The sequence below is a fragment of the Aedes aegypti genome, chromosome 2, assembly GCF_002204515.2.
Source record: "Aedes aegypti strain LVP_AGWG chromosome 2, AaegL5.0 Primary Assembly, whole genome shotgun sequence".
In the NCBI taxonomy this organism is placed as follows: Eukaryota; Metazoa; Arthropoda; class Insecta; order Diptera; family Culicidae; genus Aedes; species Aedes aegypti.
Genome location: NC_035108.1, coordinates 468,525,648 through 468,542,309, shown reverse-complemented (window position 1 = coordinate 468,542,309; position 16,662 = coordinate 468,525,648). Strand labels below are relative to the sequence as shown.

General features: G+C 37.7%; 1 protein-coding gene across 6 annotated transcripts in view; it reads left to right on the top strand.

Annotated features, from left to right (window-relative positions):
- LOC5568082 (ral GTPase-activating protein subunit beta) overlaps nucleotides 1–10,565 on the top strand; it is a 41,909-nt gene extending 31,344 nt beyond the window's left edge. For all 6 annotated transcript variants that reach the window (XM_021848294.1, XM_021848290.1, XM_021848292.1 and 3 more), the window contains 4 exons: nucleotides 7,878–8,018; nucleotides 8,083–8,640; nucleotides 8,697–10,113; nucleotides 10,178–10,565. In XM_021848294.1, coding sequence (XP_021703986.1) covers nucleotides 7,878–8,018; nucleotides 8,083–8,640; nucleotides 8,697–10,113; nucleotides 10,178–10,292 — 2,231 coding nt within the window. In that variant the 3' untranslated portion in view covers nucleotides 10,293–10,565. The remainder of the gene's footprint in view (nucleotides 1–7,877; nucleotides 8,019–8,082; nucleotides 8,641–8,696; nucleotides 10,114–10,177) is intronic.
- Nucleotides 10,566–16,662: the final 6,097 nt, after the last annotated feature.

Below are 16,662 nucleotides of genomic sequence, written 5' to 3'. Positions count from 1 at the left end.
CCGAATGTAAATTATGAATACAGTCTAGTTTATATTTTTCCCATAATCTAGAATAGATTTGTTAGCGATCCACCTAAAAAGTTTTTTTGTTGATGCAATATTAATTTTTAAGTAATCATTTAAATCGTTTTATTCCTTAACTGCGCTGAATTACGGCACTTTACGGTATATGAATATCAATGGCACAAATATACACGACACGTATAGAACTATTTGGTAGGCCAATCTATATGGTAACTAAATTATTTAACTCTGCGCCTGTGTAAAGATGGACAAATTATGAGTAATATTCACAAATTATGAGAAAAATCTACGTGCTTAGGTGGGATTCGAACCCACGACTCTTGTATGCTAAACTACCAACTAAGGGGCGATCAATTAATTACGTAAGACAATTTTGGCAGTTTTTAGACCCCCCCTCCCCCCATGGTAAGATTTTTTGTATGAAAATTGAAAATAATTTGCATAGCGCGTTAGAAATCTCAAACCCCCCCTCCCCCCATAAACCCTTACCTAATTAATGGACGACCCCTAAGCTATTTAGCCTCAATTAGGGTTGTTCTATGAGTGTAGTGACATGAGAAATCTTTGTCGCGTATAGCGAGGTGACAATACTCGACTCGAATGAAGTGATTCGCCGTGTAAATCAGACGGAGACTCACCTCATCCCAGTCGTAGAACATCGTTGAATCGTTTTCTGAAGCAATTTAGTGTAATGGTCATCCATGACGACTATGCCTGCGATAAGGCGGAGAAAGCAACACAGTTGCCCAATATTGGAGAACTATGAAGTAATACGTGGCGTGTTATCGTCCATAATGAGGTACGCATTTCCGACCTGGACTGCAGCGTTGAGAATTAAGCAAAACTGCGAGAAGCTGTAAAGTACGCTACGGCTCATTATTATACAGATGGCAGCAGGTGTAGACAGGCAAGTGTATTCACCAGCTCATTCTTACTGTGTCGATTTGGACGACCAGAAATCAAGGAAGAGTCAACTTCTATCTGCTTCAGAAAATATTTTCATAGATTCAAACAAAAAAATGTTCTTGGGATCCGCGGACCACCGGTTTGGAAGCCCTGCATTAACTTCAAGCGTGTTCTGGTCTGTGAAAGCTATGTGGCATACGTGGTCTTGAAAAAAAAAAAAAAAATACTCACGATGTTTGTTCCGACGGAAGCTCAGGAAATTTGGGTTTTCTCCGGATTGGATTTAATTATTAACTTCGATTTCTTCGCGAGAACATTACTCCACGAAGCCTATTAGTGGACTGTTACCGTATAGTGCCGTAATTCAGCGCAGTTAAGGAATAAAACGATTCAAATTGTTAACTAAAAAAAAGTATTGCATCAATAAAAAAGCTTCATGAGTGGATCGCTAGCAAATCCATTTTAGATTATGGGAAAAATATAAACTAGACTGTATTCATAATTTAAAATTGAGATTTTTTTGAAATAGTTCACTTGTAGAAATTGCCTAATTCCGCGCACTTTTGAAACGCTTTTCCATATTCCGCGCACAAGAACGCCTAATTCCGCGCACTCGCGAAGCAATCAAATTAACATTAATTTCAATGTTAGGCACAAATAGAAAATTTACAACCCCCTCCACCCTCCATAATACTTTTTGTATGAAAAAAAGTAAATTTTTGTAGGAGCCGTTTAGTTTTATTTCTTTATGACCATCACATGAAACAAAGATAAACATTTGTTATGGTCTTTTAATTAACTTGGCATTGATACTTGTGAATTTCGTATAGGGGAATGTGGGGCAGTTTGGAGACCTTAAGGAAATTCGATAGAAGTGCAGAAAATATTATAGAATTATCAGTTCTTTGTACTATTTCCAACTATTTTTAGATCCGCACGATTTCCGTTGTCCTATAAAGATCACTAATGAATGAATGATTTTTCAAAATTTGTAATTTTTCGTGTCGATTTTTTATCGGTGGGATGATATGAGCATCCTATTTTAGATTGTGAAATTATCTCATAGAATCATGTAATTTAATTATTTTGTTCACTCAATTGGAAAGTAATTAGTGTTTTAAAACACTATTTGCAAAAAGATTAAATTTTAAAGAACATTATAACAATCAATCATCAACATTCTACCATCAGTGCACCAGTTTCCGCTCATGTTCCAGTAGCCCGCTCAAACTGAAAAATGATAAGTTTACACAACGTAAATTTGGAAACTTTAGCCGCTATACAATTGAAATCGCCAAACAGAACCATACTGTGGACATTTTTTTGTGTATTTGCTCAAATTACCTTACTTTTTGAACTCGTGAGCGGACTACTGGAACATGAGCGGATACTGGTAAATACGTTGATGGTATTTCGAGTATAATTTATTCATTTTTCTATTACTTTAGAAAACTGACTTATAACATACATATTGCTTAATTTCCTTGCCAGCTTTGGAGTTGCATTTTACTTCAGTTGAAATTTCAAAAATTTATGCAGTTTTCAAGAGGTGCTCATTCCAATCCATTGGCGAAACCGCCCCGACTACCCCTACATGTATTTGTATTCTGCATTGTTCATACAACACAAGAACCAGTTCGCATTATTGCTTGGAATCGATATGTCTTAAAAAATTCAATCAATTGTATCCGCTAATGCCACGGGTACCTGAAACTTAAATCTTTTAAGCAAACTAGAAACCTTAGAAGATCCATAAAGTTTATCCATAAATTACGTCTCACAAAATATGGCCATTTGCAATCTCTCTTCCCCGTATATCATACTTTTTGTTATTTGTGGTTCACAATGTTAAGTAAATTTTGTGTGCACAGATGTATAGATTCTCTCCTCTTGTGGTATATTGTTCAGACAACAATTATAAAATTTTTATGGGCTTTGGTCTTTGGATAAACTTTTCCTCTCACCATGAATGACCACGTGGTTTCTGGACGGTCGCTTTTAGTTTCCCTGTAAGTGAGCTTTCCCGAGATTCTGCTTGCCCGTGAAACGTATTTATGCATGAAGACACTTTTCATTGAAATAGTTAGATGTGAAGACGAATATAGCATGTTTAACTTGTTTATTGTTCAGCGAAGAACAGTGTGGTAGGGGGACGGACCTGGTGTAGTGGTTAGAACACACGCCTCTCACGCTGAGGACCTGGGATCGAATCCCAGCCCCGAGATAGTCACTAATAATTTCAGTGACGACTTCCTTCGGAAGGGAAGTAAAGCCGTTAGTCCCGAGATGAACTAGCCCAGGGCTAAACATCTCGTTAATAAAGATAGAAAAAAAAAGAACAGTGCGTGGAATTAAAGCATTATAAAAAAAAACGTGACCTAATTCCGCGCATTACTTTTTGGGATGAGACTCAATAATTATGCTAATATTTGATAAGATTTCATAGAAGCATCATGAAACATATCTGTAGCAAGTAGTTCCATAGAAAATTGCATAAAAAATAAAACATTTTCAATAAAAAAAATCGCTTTTGTTTTTGTCCTACAGTCTTAGCACGGACGCTAAGGAAATTAGAAAAATGGCGTCAACTTCGACGGGCCTCATCTGATTATTTTTTTACGCCGCGAAAAAATGCCTTATTTGTTTTTATTGATGATTCGAACTTATTCTAAATAGTAGTAGCATCAAATGGCATTGAAAGTTGTTGCAATTTTGATGTGTATTTCTATATATAAATCGTTTTGTATGAAATGCGCGGAATTAGGCAATGCGCTGAATTAGGGCACTTTACGGTACATGTGAGATCTTGTTTGCTCCTCAGCTGCCCTTTTTCTTCTCGTAGACTGTACAGTTTCTTTTCTCCTGGATCCTGGATCTCCAACGTGGATCCAGTATTTCAGTGATGATGCTTTGATTCCAGTGTAAATCTTGGGATTGTAGTGTGAATTGTAGGATTTCAGTGTGAATCCTGGTATTGTAATGTGAATTGCCGAATTTCAGTGTGAAACTTAGGATTCAAATGTAGATTCTATGATTCTAGTGTGGACCCTGGAACTCCAGTCTGCACCCCTTGATTACAATGTGCATCATGGGATTGCAGTATGGATCTTGGAATTTCAGTGAAAATGCTGGGATTGTAGTATGGATTGCAGGCTTTCAATGTGGATCTGGGATACCAGTGTGGATTCCAGAACTCCATTGTGCATTCTGATATTTCAGTGTCCCTTTATTCTAGTTTGGATCCTGGGATTGTAGTGTAGATTGCAGGATTTCAGAGTGGGTCCTGGGACTGTAATGTGGAACGTATGGTGACAATTTTGGTATTGCAGTGTGGATCCTTGGATTTCAGTGTGGGTATTTGAGTGTTGATCCTAGTCTTACAGTGTGGATCTTGAGATGTTCGTGTAGATCCTAGGGTTTCAGTGTGGATCTTGGAATTACCAGTGTGGATCCTGAAATTTCTGTCTGGATTTTGGTATTTGATTGTGGATTCTCGGGTAACTGTAATCTTAGGATTAAAGTGCTAATCGTAGAACTTTAATGTGGATCTTGGAATAACATTGTGGAATCAAGCCAGAATTCTGGTATTTCAGTGTGTATCCTTTGATAATAATGTGTATCTTGGGATTAAAGTATAGATATTGGGATTTCAGTATGGATTCTGGGATTCCAGTGTAAATCCTAGGATTTCAAGATAGAGCCTGGATTTTCAGTGAAGATCCTTAGATTCCTGTATAGATCCTGGTATTCCAGTGTGGATCACGGGATTTTAGTGTGAATCCTTATTAGACCATTTCACGAAAATCGAAATTTCTGGGATTCAATCTGTCACCCCCTAGTCCTAATTGCAATACTGAAGCAAACTATCAGCTAAATTTTCATCCAATTTGGAGAAGATTAGGAGGTGCCTCAAGTCGAACTTGTGTTTTTTGGCTATTTTTTACATTTAAAAAATTCTTACGAGGATTTGGAAAAACGAAAATCAATATAAATACCACTATTTGAACGTATTATTAGTACTTCACAACTTTTGTGAACAGTGTATGCCAATTGGAGATGGTTTTAACCTAATAAAATTGATTTCTGTTCATTGCACTGGTTAAAACATACATTTCTCTACAGTTTTTGTTCTACGAGATTCAAAACCCCATGCCTAATCATGAAAATTTAACCGTAGTATCATTCCTTTGCCTTTTCTGACAATTATTGTAGTACATCATTTTCGTATCTGAATTACAGATAAATTGTAAAAAATCGTTGGAAATACGACATTCCTCATTTCCTGATGGATGATGATTGAAGCAAACAGTTAGCAAATGTCATCAATACAGTCAATACAGTAGTTCAAACAACAATTGCATTTGATGCTAAGCAGTTACACATGTGACATAGCCATGATGTTTAGCTCAAACCACTAAAAAGACGTCTAAGGAAGTTAGGCATTATAAATTTGCATAGCTATTAATAAATTCTTCTTCAGGTTGGCCGATTGCGCTGCAGAATAGTTACCCGTTCTGTGGCGTAGTTGGTTAACGCGCCCAGTCTAGCGTATTGGAAGTCGTGGGATCGAAGCCCACCAGAACGATTCTATTATTTTTCACAATCTTATATCTCAATTTGTCCAAATTGACTTTTGTGTCTACGACCTTCAGGTTTTTTCAAAACACCGTCGGCTGGTTAAGCCGTAATAGACATGACAACCCTAGTTGAGTAAAATATTCTTATTTAAAGCAGCCCCGAAAGCGAGAACAATTGGACGGAAAAATGGAAACATTTCGTGTGAAATGTTTCCCATACAAACTAGAGTGTCCGGAATTAGAAGCTGTCCGTAATATGAATCAAAACGATTTTAGGAAATTACCACTTGGTGTAATTTTATAAAGACTTACTTAATTTAAAAAAGGCAATAATTGATAGCCACCTGTAATCATCTTGATGCTGCCTTCAAAATGACGCCTACAGCATGATTCTTGGCTGGGTTTCGGAGAAATTGTTTTTTTGAAAAGCCTCGTCTAGCCCAACGAAAGATCTTATCAATGTTTATGCCGGATATCTGACATACGTATTTGCACAGATTGGCTAAGAGTTACGCCTAGTATTTCGCCAGGAATTCGCCAACACGGCTCATTCAAGAATCTGACGAGGAAAAAATCCACTTATATATCCCAAAAATCCACTAAGCATCTTACCAACAACCTACAGATGATTTTACCATAAATTTGTGTCTTCTAAAGATTGCTACGAATAGGTTAAAAACACCAAGAAAAATCTGTCAAGGTTTTTTTTTTTCAAAGAGATTGTTTTTATATTATAACTAGTGGTCCCGGCAAACTTCGTCTTGCCATCAAGTAGGCTTTTGAAAAACGCTATGGATCGTCCCATACAAAATGACAGTTACGTTCGCGCTCATTTTTTCGACTCTCCCGGTGAATATCCTGGGATTTTTATACACACAAACACGTCGGAACACTTAACGAACAAAACGGAAAAATAATCATTCAAATCGGTTGACCCGTTCGGAAGCCATTTCGTGACATACAAACATCACTCCATTTTTATTTATATAGAAGAATACTCTAACGAACTTTTCAGCGATTTGCTATGAATATTCCAAGAAGTTCTTCAAGAATACTGGTTAAATTTCTCCAGAGATCTTATGAATGGCCCGCCGATTTTTTTTGGGAATCCAACAGAGACCTCGCAAAATGTTTTTCTAAAGAAATTTGACATATACTTCGAAGAGAATCCGCTAAATTCTCCTGAGAATTCAGCGAAAGCTGCTAAATATTTTCACACTAATTGAACAAAATTGTTGTAGAAGATTATGCTTAATAACTATTTATCACTTACTATCTGTAAATTTCTCACCACAGGTTAGAGTTAAGATTTTACATATTTTAAAATGTCTTAGACTAAAACTCTTGAAATACTAAGTTCATATTAAACTGAACTGGCAGCAATTGCTTTGTCGTTATACGAAAATGTTCCACCCGGCTTCTCTATTGTTCAATTAATAAATTAGTTTATAGCAGTTGCGCTTTCATTTTGATTTAGAGTTGTTGTAAGAATGTTCTAAGAACTGAATTCAGGGAGCTATTTTTAGAAATTTATTTTTTTAATGATGTCATAAAATATGCAAAGGAGAATACTTAGTTACGCTATCGACGCAGTGTTATAAAATTATATAAATCATCAAATGTAAAGGTATAGTCAGGGAATTCAATTCATAAAAATAAGTCGAAACCCTGTTCCATTCACTGAACGGTACGTTTTTAACCGGGTATGGGAGTGAAACAGAGAAAGATTCATTAGAAACTTTTCGTGCACCTCAAGAAGTCTTAAGAATGTCAATGTGTACACATAATCTAAGGTCTTAATTGTATGTTGAACATGTTCGAAGTTAAGACATGTCTTGACATCTGATATCCCTGACCACTCGATGTGGCTACAATGTTAAAGTGGTCTGTTACTTGGTTTCTATCTGCTTCCAGATCAAAACATGATTTTTTTGCAATTGCATGGTAGAAGCACATGAAACGATTTTCGTTCCCGACCGGAACCGTTAGGTCCTACCGGAACCGATTCCACGCCAACGATCATGTATTCAGAGCTTCTATGACACGATGGCTACTTGCTTTTAGATGAATATTATGTCATTGCAGCTCTCCTAGGTTACGGGCTCTGGTTATGATCAGAACCTTTCAAGATTACCTTGATTTCAGGATAGCAAATACTTATTATAGATTTAATCGCCGTAGTAGTGCAGCCAGAAAAAAGATTACCAGGAGATTCTTAAAGCTGAACACCGATAAGCTGTAGAACTGGATGTATCTATATAAAAATGATTTATGAAGTAAACGTTCAAATTTTGTCACCAATTGTCCGTAGTTTAGAGATAAACATTGAAAACTGTTAGAACACTCTAACCATATTTCTGCGACTATCAGATAGCGGACACGCTCTCTTTGTTCGAGCCACCTACTTGGTGTGCCATCGTTTGATTTCATCGTGGAAAACGGATCTGAATGTTTCGCTGGCCGCTTTGGAGCTGCTGTCCGGATTGGCCGCGATGCACATCAAAGATTCTGGTAAGTGTTGATCGTAATTTCGATTACCTTCCTTCTTCAATGCCTTATACAACAAACCTCGTAGATGCTTTGGAGTGCAAGCGCGCCGTCAAGTGGATATGCGATTACATCTGCTATCAATGTTCGCGACCGCCTCCAGCTCACAGCAAGGACCTCCACAGCACCATTGTGGCCGCCTTTCAGTGTACCTCGTCGTGGTTGATGCATCATCCGTATCTACTTCAGGACAAAGAATGCCTTACCACTGTGCTGGAGGTGGTAGAGTTGGGTATCTCCGGATCCAAAAGTGTTGGGAAGCCCGGAGAACCCGTCAAGCACAAGGATGAGAAAGAGCTCAAACCTGCTTCCATGAGAGTACGTGATGCTGCGGAAAATTTGCTGACCTTGATTCTGGAACAGATTGACTACTTTCCCAATGAGTGCGGAAAGCAGTCACTCTCTTCGCTGCTAGATGAGGTAGTCCTCGCCAAGCATTCCAATACAAACGGAGAGGAAACGTCGGAAATCAATCAGGAGCAAGCGATTCGAAAGTTCAAGTATTTTGTAACCGAAAATTCCACAATTCTTGCGTTGTTTGAAGAACCTCTAGGTAACGATCAAGATCCCCAGCCAACCGTCACTAGTAAGTAGTTTTTTTTTCACTTTTCGTATCCCAAAAATAACCGTTATTTCTTTTAGTATTGATCCGTGGACCTTTCGGGCGCCACGCGTGGACCATGCAGCTGCGACACTTGTCTCGCAGTAAATCCGGTACCAAGTATCACGCTCCAAATCCTGGCCGTCCAGTACCCATGAATGACATCATGATTCGACAGGAAGTGGAGTACAAGTACTTCCCTGATTCGGTTGACCGTATTCCACCGTGCGTCGTGGACTATTCAATCCCAACTTTAGATACGACGGAACAAAAGATTGGAAACCAATCAACAAAACACTTGTCACGACTACTAGAAGATCAACTAGTATACGAGAAGCTTTCGTGGGCTCAAACTGAGTGTTCGGTTGATGGGTTGGGACATGCACAGGAAGCAACTGCCCCCAACGTTTGCCACGAATTTCAAGCTGCACGGCTATTTCTCGCTCACTTCGGTTTCCTATCAATTGGTCAAAACAATGCTGGCCAGAAGCTGCTAACCGCGCTGGACACGTCCAAGTCCGAGTTCAGTCATGACCTAACAATGCTGGACAAGATGAGTCCTCGAACATGCGACACAATCCATGTGTTCTACGTAAAGGCTGGTCAATCATCGGAAGCGGACATCATTGGCAACATGGACCCAGAGAATATCGCCAGCATCGATGTGCACTTCTGGAATGTTCTTTACACCCTCGGCTGGCCAGTGAATGTTGAAGAGCATGCCGGATGGACTGGCTTCATCAACTCCAGCTGGAAAATTCCAAAAGATAACAAAGATCAACGCAAGGCACATACTTTCAACTCCTCTAACGTTGAAGATCTTCAGCTGAACGGCGAGAAGAAGGTTCTCTATTGGGCTGACGTGGCATCCGAAATAGCAATTGTTGTTCCGAATCGCACCAACAAGAGCGAAGTCTATTTGGAAGACTCCACGGACGGTAATCCCATGACTACGTATGAGCGAAGTGTGAGCGAAATTCAAGCTTCAAAGGCTGCCTCCAGCAAATCACGCCAATATTCGTTGGATAATGAACCGGCTCGTTTGGGCTCCATGAGCAGCAAATCAGCCGATCCCATTCCGCCAGTTCGGAGACGAACTGGAGCTTCTAAACCTACAACCCTGTACACGGCACCTACAGCCAAAATCCTACTCGTTTGGCTGGAAAGCTACGAGGACCACCTGACATTCCCGATTGATGATTTACTCCACTACACGCGGGCTGGTTACACAACAGCACACGGTCCCATTGCACCCCTCAATTCCAACGAATGCCACATCATTTTCTTGCATGCACTGAACTCCGGATTACTACGGGTCAAACTGCATGGACCGACCGGAAGGATGAACTTCGCTATTCCGCTGATCGATGGAATGGTGGTCAGCAAGAGGGTGATCGGATCGTTGATCCGGCAAACGGCCTATAACATGGCCAAACGACGGCGGTTGGATAATGACTCGTGAGTACTTCTTAAAATTTGACAAAGAAACGGTACATAACAATTCATTTGCATCTTCTTTCAGTTACCAGCCACCGCACGTTCGAAGGCGCATCAAGGTCCAGGAGATGATGCAAAAGTATAAGAAGGATATGACCGAGCCTGAACTTCTTGCGGATCTCTTCAAGGCTTCCATCTGAACGAGCTATTCAAGCCGATGGTACTGAAAACAAGTATTACTAACGCCTTTAATGACTTTCGTGTATGCATAGCAACAATGCAATTACTGTTCTGGCTTTCGTCCATTGTTAGTGTATGTTTTAACGTAAAAGCATTTTTTTTATTTTATTTATTTAACCAAAACTTATATGTAGAAACTCGTGTATTTTTTGTTCGTTCTCATTGTAATGCTCGAGGAATTATATTTTTGTACCTTGCAATACAATAAAAAAGTAAATCTAAAATACTTACTACAGTTATTTTAAAGAAGTTATTTATTTTAATATCACATCCGTTGGGAATATGCAATAACGTGATTTGCTCTCATAGTGTTTATCAAATACCGGGTACCTGACTCCCATTCACCTTTCGTCTTGTCGACGTTTTGTCCTTCGACCTTTTGTCATTGGTATGTATTTACTAATAAAAACACTCTTTTATACAACTTTGGCGACCTGTAGCAATAAATTGTGAAGTGCCGGAACATTTCTGAGCATTGCATAAGGTTAGCAACCCCAAATTTACTAGAGACACAATTTGGTACTTGGGACCCTTGGGACACGGAAAAATGTTATTTTTGTTACGCTGTGTAATGTACCAAAACTTTGAGGGCACAAATCTCGCGAAACGATAGCCCAGCTAGATATCCATGTCCCATTGCGTGTTTTACATAAACTACACTCTATTATAACCTAGGTACTGCCGTGCAGTGTATAGCGATTATGAGTCATTCATTGTTTCTGTACAATTACAAATCCTCTTGCTTCCGCTCGTGCCTTTTGCTATTGCTGCTTACTATTTGCTTTACTCATTCATCTCTGTGTCGTAGAATTTTCTGAAATTTCCTCGAAGTTTTGCTTTTGAAACTCTCTTAAAGATTTCTTAAATTCCTAAATAAAAAGGTTTTCGGCAGATAATGCTCCAGGAGTTTCTCCATTATTTTTTTAGAAATTCAACTAATCCAAGAATTATCCCATAAATTTCTATACAAATTACAGGTATGTTCCGTTTTTATCAACACGATCGGCAATTTTCAGTTGATAAAAACGGAACCGTGACAAAAACGGAATAATTTTCTTGGACAAAATATTTTACAATTTTGAAAATAAAATTGCAGATTTGTGAGGATAATACACATTTTCATCATAAAAAAGCACAGTATTGATGTTTATGAGCTTTGAGGAGAATTTATATTGTTTATTCCTATAGGTTCGTAATAAATGTTGATTGCAGACTCTCATCAATCAATATGATTTTGTAATAAATCATTAACAGGTTTGGTTTTCTTGCTTAGAAATTCAATAAATGTAATATAGAATATAAAAACGATAATCACATAAATGTCATAACCTGCATCATATAAAAAATAACTACAAGGAAAGTGGGTCAAGCTGATCATTGTTTTTTTTTAAAGGAAGATTAAACAAGAAACAACTTCTTTTCCACTGATCATCCCCATTCTTTTGCTTCTTCTTATTTTTGGTATTATATCCCAAATGAGAAAGATCCTTCTTCTCAGCTTAGTATTATTATAAAAACTTCCGCAGTTATCAACTGAGAGCTTTTTTCTTCCAAGGTACATTTTTTGTATTTTTGGCCACACCCGATAGGCGATCAAATGTGGAGTTATGTTGCGAAAGTTTTGCAAACTGAAATGAATATTTACGGTTTTCTGTGCTTTGAATCGCCAAAATGTTATCAGTAAAATTATTGTGGTGATCTTTATTCTAAACTTATTACTACCAAATTCGACACGGATGCACTAATCGACAACCTAGAACAGCGCTTTTTAGCTTTACGTTAGAACACGAAGAGACTGGCAATAAACTAACCTGAAGTTCTAGTTTTTGTTAAGTAAAAATAATAATAAATACTTGTGGTCCCTTGAAACTTTGATTGGCCTAGTAGGCTGCTCAAAAATGGCATGCAATCTACCATACAAAACGACATATTAGTTTTTCCAGCTATTCCAGAGAATTTTCCAAATCGTTTACTTCACTCAAACACGTCGGAACACTTGAACAATGTAACAGTGAAATAATTATGTAAGTCTATTAGCCGTCTCTTGAGCCATTTTGTGACATATACTGCCGTGAATCGCAAGTCAGTCCCTTCTGCATTTTTGCCAAAATTGAGTTGAGTTCAGTTTTCAACATCTCTTCCAATGCTCTTTCAGCTGCACTAATAAAATAATATGATTTGTTCGGAAAAAATAAGAAAAAACAGCAAGTCTAATTGTCCCATAATGAAAAGTAATCGCATATCAGTCCCACTACAGACTTTTGCACCGTGGAACTCAAAAATATAACTTGTTTTGATCATCTTTATATTTTTCTCGGAAAGATATCGTAGTGAAAAGCAAGTTGTGAAAGTTTTTTTTAAGATTGGAACATATTCCAATCCTCTGGAATTTTTTGAATATTCGTATGGAGAACGAGTTTGAAAACTTCACAGCCCATTTTCTCAATGCCTACTTTTTACAGATACTGATACATATTACGGACACTTAAGGACTCAGGGAAATACCGTTTTGATTCATATTACGGACACTTAAGGCCTCAGTGAAGTATAACCCAGCAGAGAGCATACAAAATAAATCATTCTGTATGATTATTTAGCGTTATCAAGCGTTGGAAGTCCTTAACTTTCGAATGGTGGGTAAAGAATTCGCTTCCGCAACTTGAATAATTTTTAATGAATCAAAATGTGTGGCCTTTTCATGATTTTTATTCCGGACGCTTCCTCACTTTTGCCTCATATTCCGGACACTTTGATTTGAATTCCGGACTGCTCATGATAATCATTAATGGAACAGTCAAATCATTAATTGAAATCGTCAAGCCACTAAAGAGACATCTAAGGTAGTTGGGCATTATAAATTTTCAAAGATATTTATGGAAAATGCTTACTAAAACGAGCCTTGAAATCGAGAACTTTTAAACGGCAAAAATTGAAACATTTCGTGTGAAATGTTTCCCATACAAAGTAGAGTGTCCGGAATTTGAAGCTGTCCGTAATATGAATCAAAACGGTATAACCCAGCATAGAGCATACAAAATAAATCATTCTGTATGATTCCTTAACGCTATCGAGCGTCGGAAGCCCTTTACTTTCGAACGGTGGGTGAAGAATACGGTTCCGCAACTTCAAAAATTTTAAATAAATCAAAATGTGTGGCCTTTTCATGATTCTTATTCCGGACGCTTCCTCACTTTTGCCTCATATTCCGGACACTTTGAATCGAATTCCGGACAGATCATGATAATCATTAATGGAACAGTCAAATCATCAATCAAAATCGTTAAACCACCAAAGAGACATCTAAGGTAGTTGGGCATTATAAATTTTCAAAGATATTTATGGAAAAAGTTGACTAAAACGAGCCTTGAAATTGAGAACTTTTGAACAGCAAAAATTGAAACATTTCGCGTGAAATGTTTCCCATACAAAGTAGAGTGTCCGGAATTTGAAGCTGTCCGTAATATGAGTATTCACGGCAGTATAAACACCATTCCATTTTTAATTTATATAGAACTTCATCAAAAACACAAAAGTGTATAAACTCTCGAACAAGCAGCACCGAATTAAAACTTTTTAGTAAGGGATGGTACACAAATTATGTCACGCTAAATTTCAACTTTTTTGACCCCCTCTTCCCCCCCCCTTTGTCACGTTTTTTGTATGAGTCCTCCAAAATTTTTGTAAGGCTTGTCACACTTGGCTTGACCACCTCCCCCCCCTCGGAGCGTGACGTAATTTGTGCATGACCCCTTAGAAGCTCTTTGTAAAGTTGTATGAATAAGCGTATGGCTGTTGAAATATGACTCCTAATTAAACTTTTAGTCTTCATGTGGAAAGTAGTTCATGTCTGCTCAAAGATCTAGATGACGTTGGAACGTCCAGTATCAACAGTTTCTCAAATTGTCAGCCATTTCAGCCCTTTACCCTCTTCCTCGATGCAAACTTATAATATGGAGATTCTAAAATTTTCTATATATTGGTTAATTTTGCTGGAGCTCTTCCCCTACCTCTTGAACAGGATCTAATCAATGGCTGTTTACTATAATGCTATCGAGTATGAGAGATATAAGATAATGTCCAATATATGACGGGCTTGACAGTCTTATCAAAAATAAAATAAACTCGATAATGTCTCTTGCCAATGCGCAAACATTCTTGAGCTCATTTCCAAGTCCCTTTTAAAGAAAACTGAACATATATGGGATCGTCCATTAATCACCCCATACGTGATGATATGGTGGTAGGAGGTGTTTTGAGATATCTTACGTGCCATACAAATTATGTTTTTATTTTTATAAAAAATCATCTTGACCAACAGACCATGCTAAGTTTGAAAACTCTAATTGATCAGTGGATAAGGAAGAGTCAAACTTTATTGAATCGTGACTTGACACCTACCATGTATTGTAGGTGCTCAACATTAACATAATTTTAAAAATTCAACTCTGAGGCCATTGAAAAGCATTTAAATTGCTTCAAAATAGGCTCTAGGATTCTACAAAATTTCGTCAATTGCCAGGGACTGCTTAACAAAATCGCTCTAGGAATCTCTTCAAATTTATCGGAGCATCGCTTCGTGGACTCTACACGCATTTACTACAATAATTATTCAAATGATTGCTCAATATATAAAGATAATCTGCGAGAAAATTTCTTCAAGAATTCGTCGAGTGATTCCTCAAAAATTCCTCCAGTGAACCCCAAAAAATATTCTTTGAGAATTTTTCCAGAGATTTATCTGCATATTTTTTCTGGGATTAATCTCAGATATTCCTTAAAGAAATTGTTCGTCTAACAACGCGTCCTCTCAGAATAACACTAGGCTTTCAGTCATCCAAAAACGTATCAAATGACTCCTTAATGAATTTGTCCAAGTTTTTTTTTCCAAGGATGCTTTACGGAATGTTCTTTAGAATTCCCTTAAAGTTCGGTTTGCTGAAATTTTCAGCGAATTCTGTTGACCACCAGTAACGCTTTACCGAAGTTCAGCAAACCGTGCTGAAATTTCAGCAATTTGGTTCGCTGATAGCTTCAGCACGGCAAATTCCAGCAAGAAATTGCTGAATGGGTTTGGTGTGTAATTTCATCTTCAAGTGGCACCTTCATGAAAATTTTCTCAGTATTCCGCAAAAAATCAAGCTAGATGCTGTAGTGTTGGTCACTACTAACACTGGACAGGCAAAAATTTGTCGCGTCGACTTGTTAACTATATTGTTCTCCGAAAGTATGCCAACGATCGATTGAACTGTTATATACGCCGGATAATATAGTTAACAGGTCGAGGCGACACATTTTTGCCTGTCTAGTGTTAGTAGTGACCAAAATTACAACATCTAGCCGTTCAAGACCAGGACATTAGGCAACAATTTGTCGTTTCGATTGTGTAGTCCACACGCGTTCACCGAAAAAAAGCCAATGAATTTTCATAATAATAATGTCATGCGATGATAAACCTTATAAATGTTTAGCTGTTTGCATTTGAGATGCAAATCATGGCTAAACGTCCTCCAAATGCGGTAACACAAAAGGAGTGTGTAGCCTGTATATAAATTGAAGTCGTGTTGAAGACCCCTTTTTATTCACCGCAGTGCTGTTAAATGTCAAAATCATGGAAATATTAAAATGCTTATATGTATCCCCTTATGCGAAATATCGCATCAGCATATCTTGCAAACCAATCGGGAAAGGTCACCGGGCAAAACATTTTCCGATTAATTTTTCCACAGGGAAAAATGATATTAGCAATATTCAACAGTCAAAGTCATGTAATATTCATAGAATTTAACAGCCCTGGTTTACTGTGAAAAAGCGTATGGTGAAAGTACTTCAAAATGTATCATTTTATTTTTTTAATGATTATCCGAAGGTTTATTATATTGAGCGTTTGTCATGGAAAAACCAGTCAAACGTTTATCGTAATACAGTCAACTCTCCCTTACTCGATATTTTGTACCTCGATAACTATAGTAAAAGTTGGCTTTCATGGCTACCTCGATGGGCCCTTGGATCGTAGTTGCACTGGTTTTGTGTTCCGTTACTCAATGATCTCTTCAGTATCGAGTTATAGAGGCATAACAGTCCCACTTTGAATTTCTTAGTTAAATTTACTTTATTTCCATAATACAAACTTTTGACTCTAATAAGGTGAAGATGAATTGAAGCCAAAACTCAAATTTTCAAGAGCACAAATCTGGAGAACCGAACATTCGTTTGAGCTGAAAAGTTAATCGATTGGTCACCTGCTGGTGGCACGCTATTTTTCATACTATTGTAAAGATTTTAATTTAATTTACCGCACACCTGGTCAATACGAGGCCTAAATATGTTAAA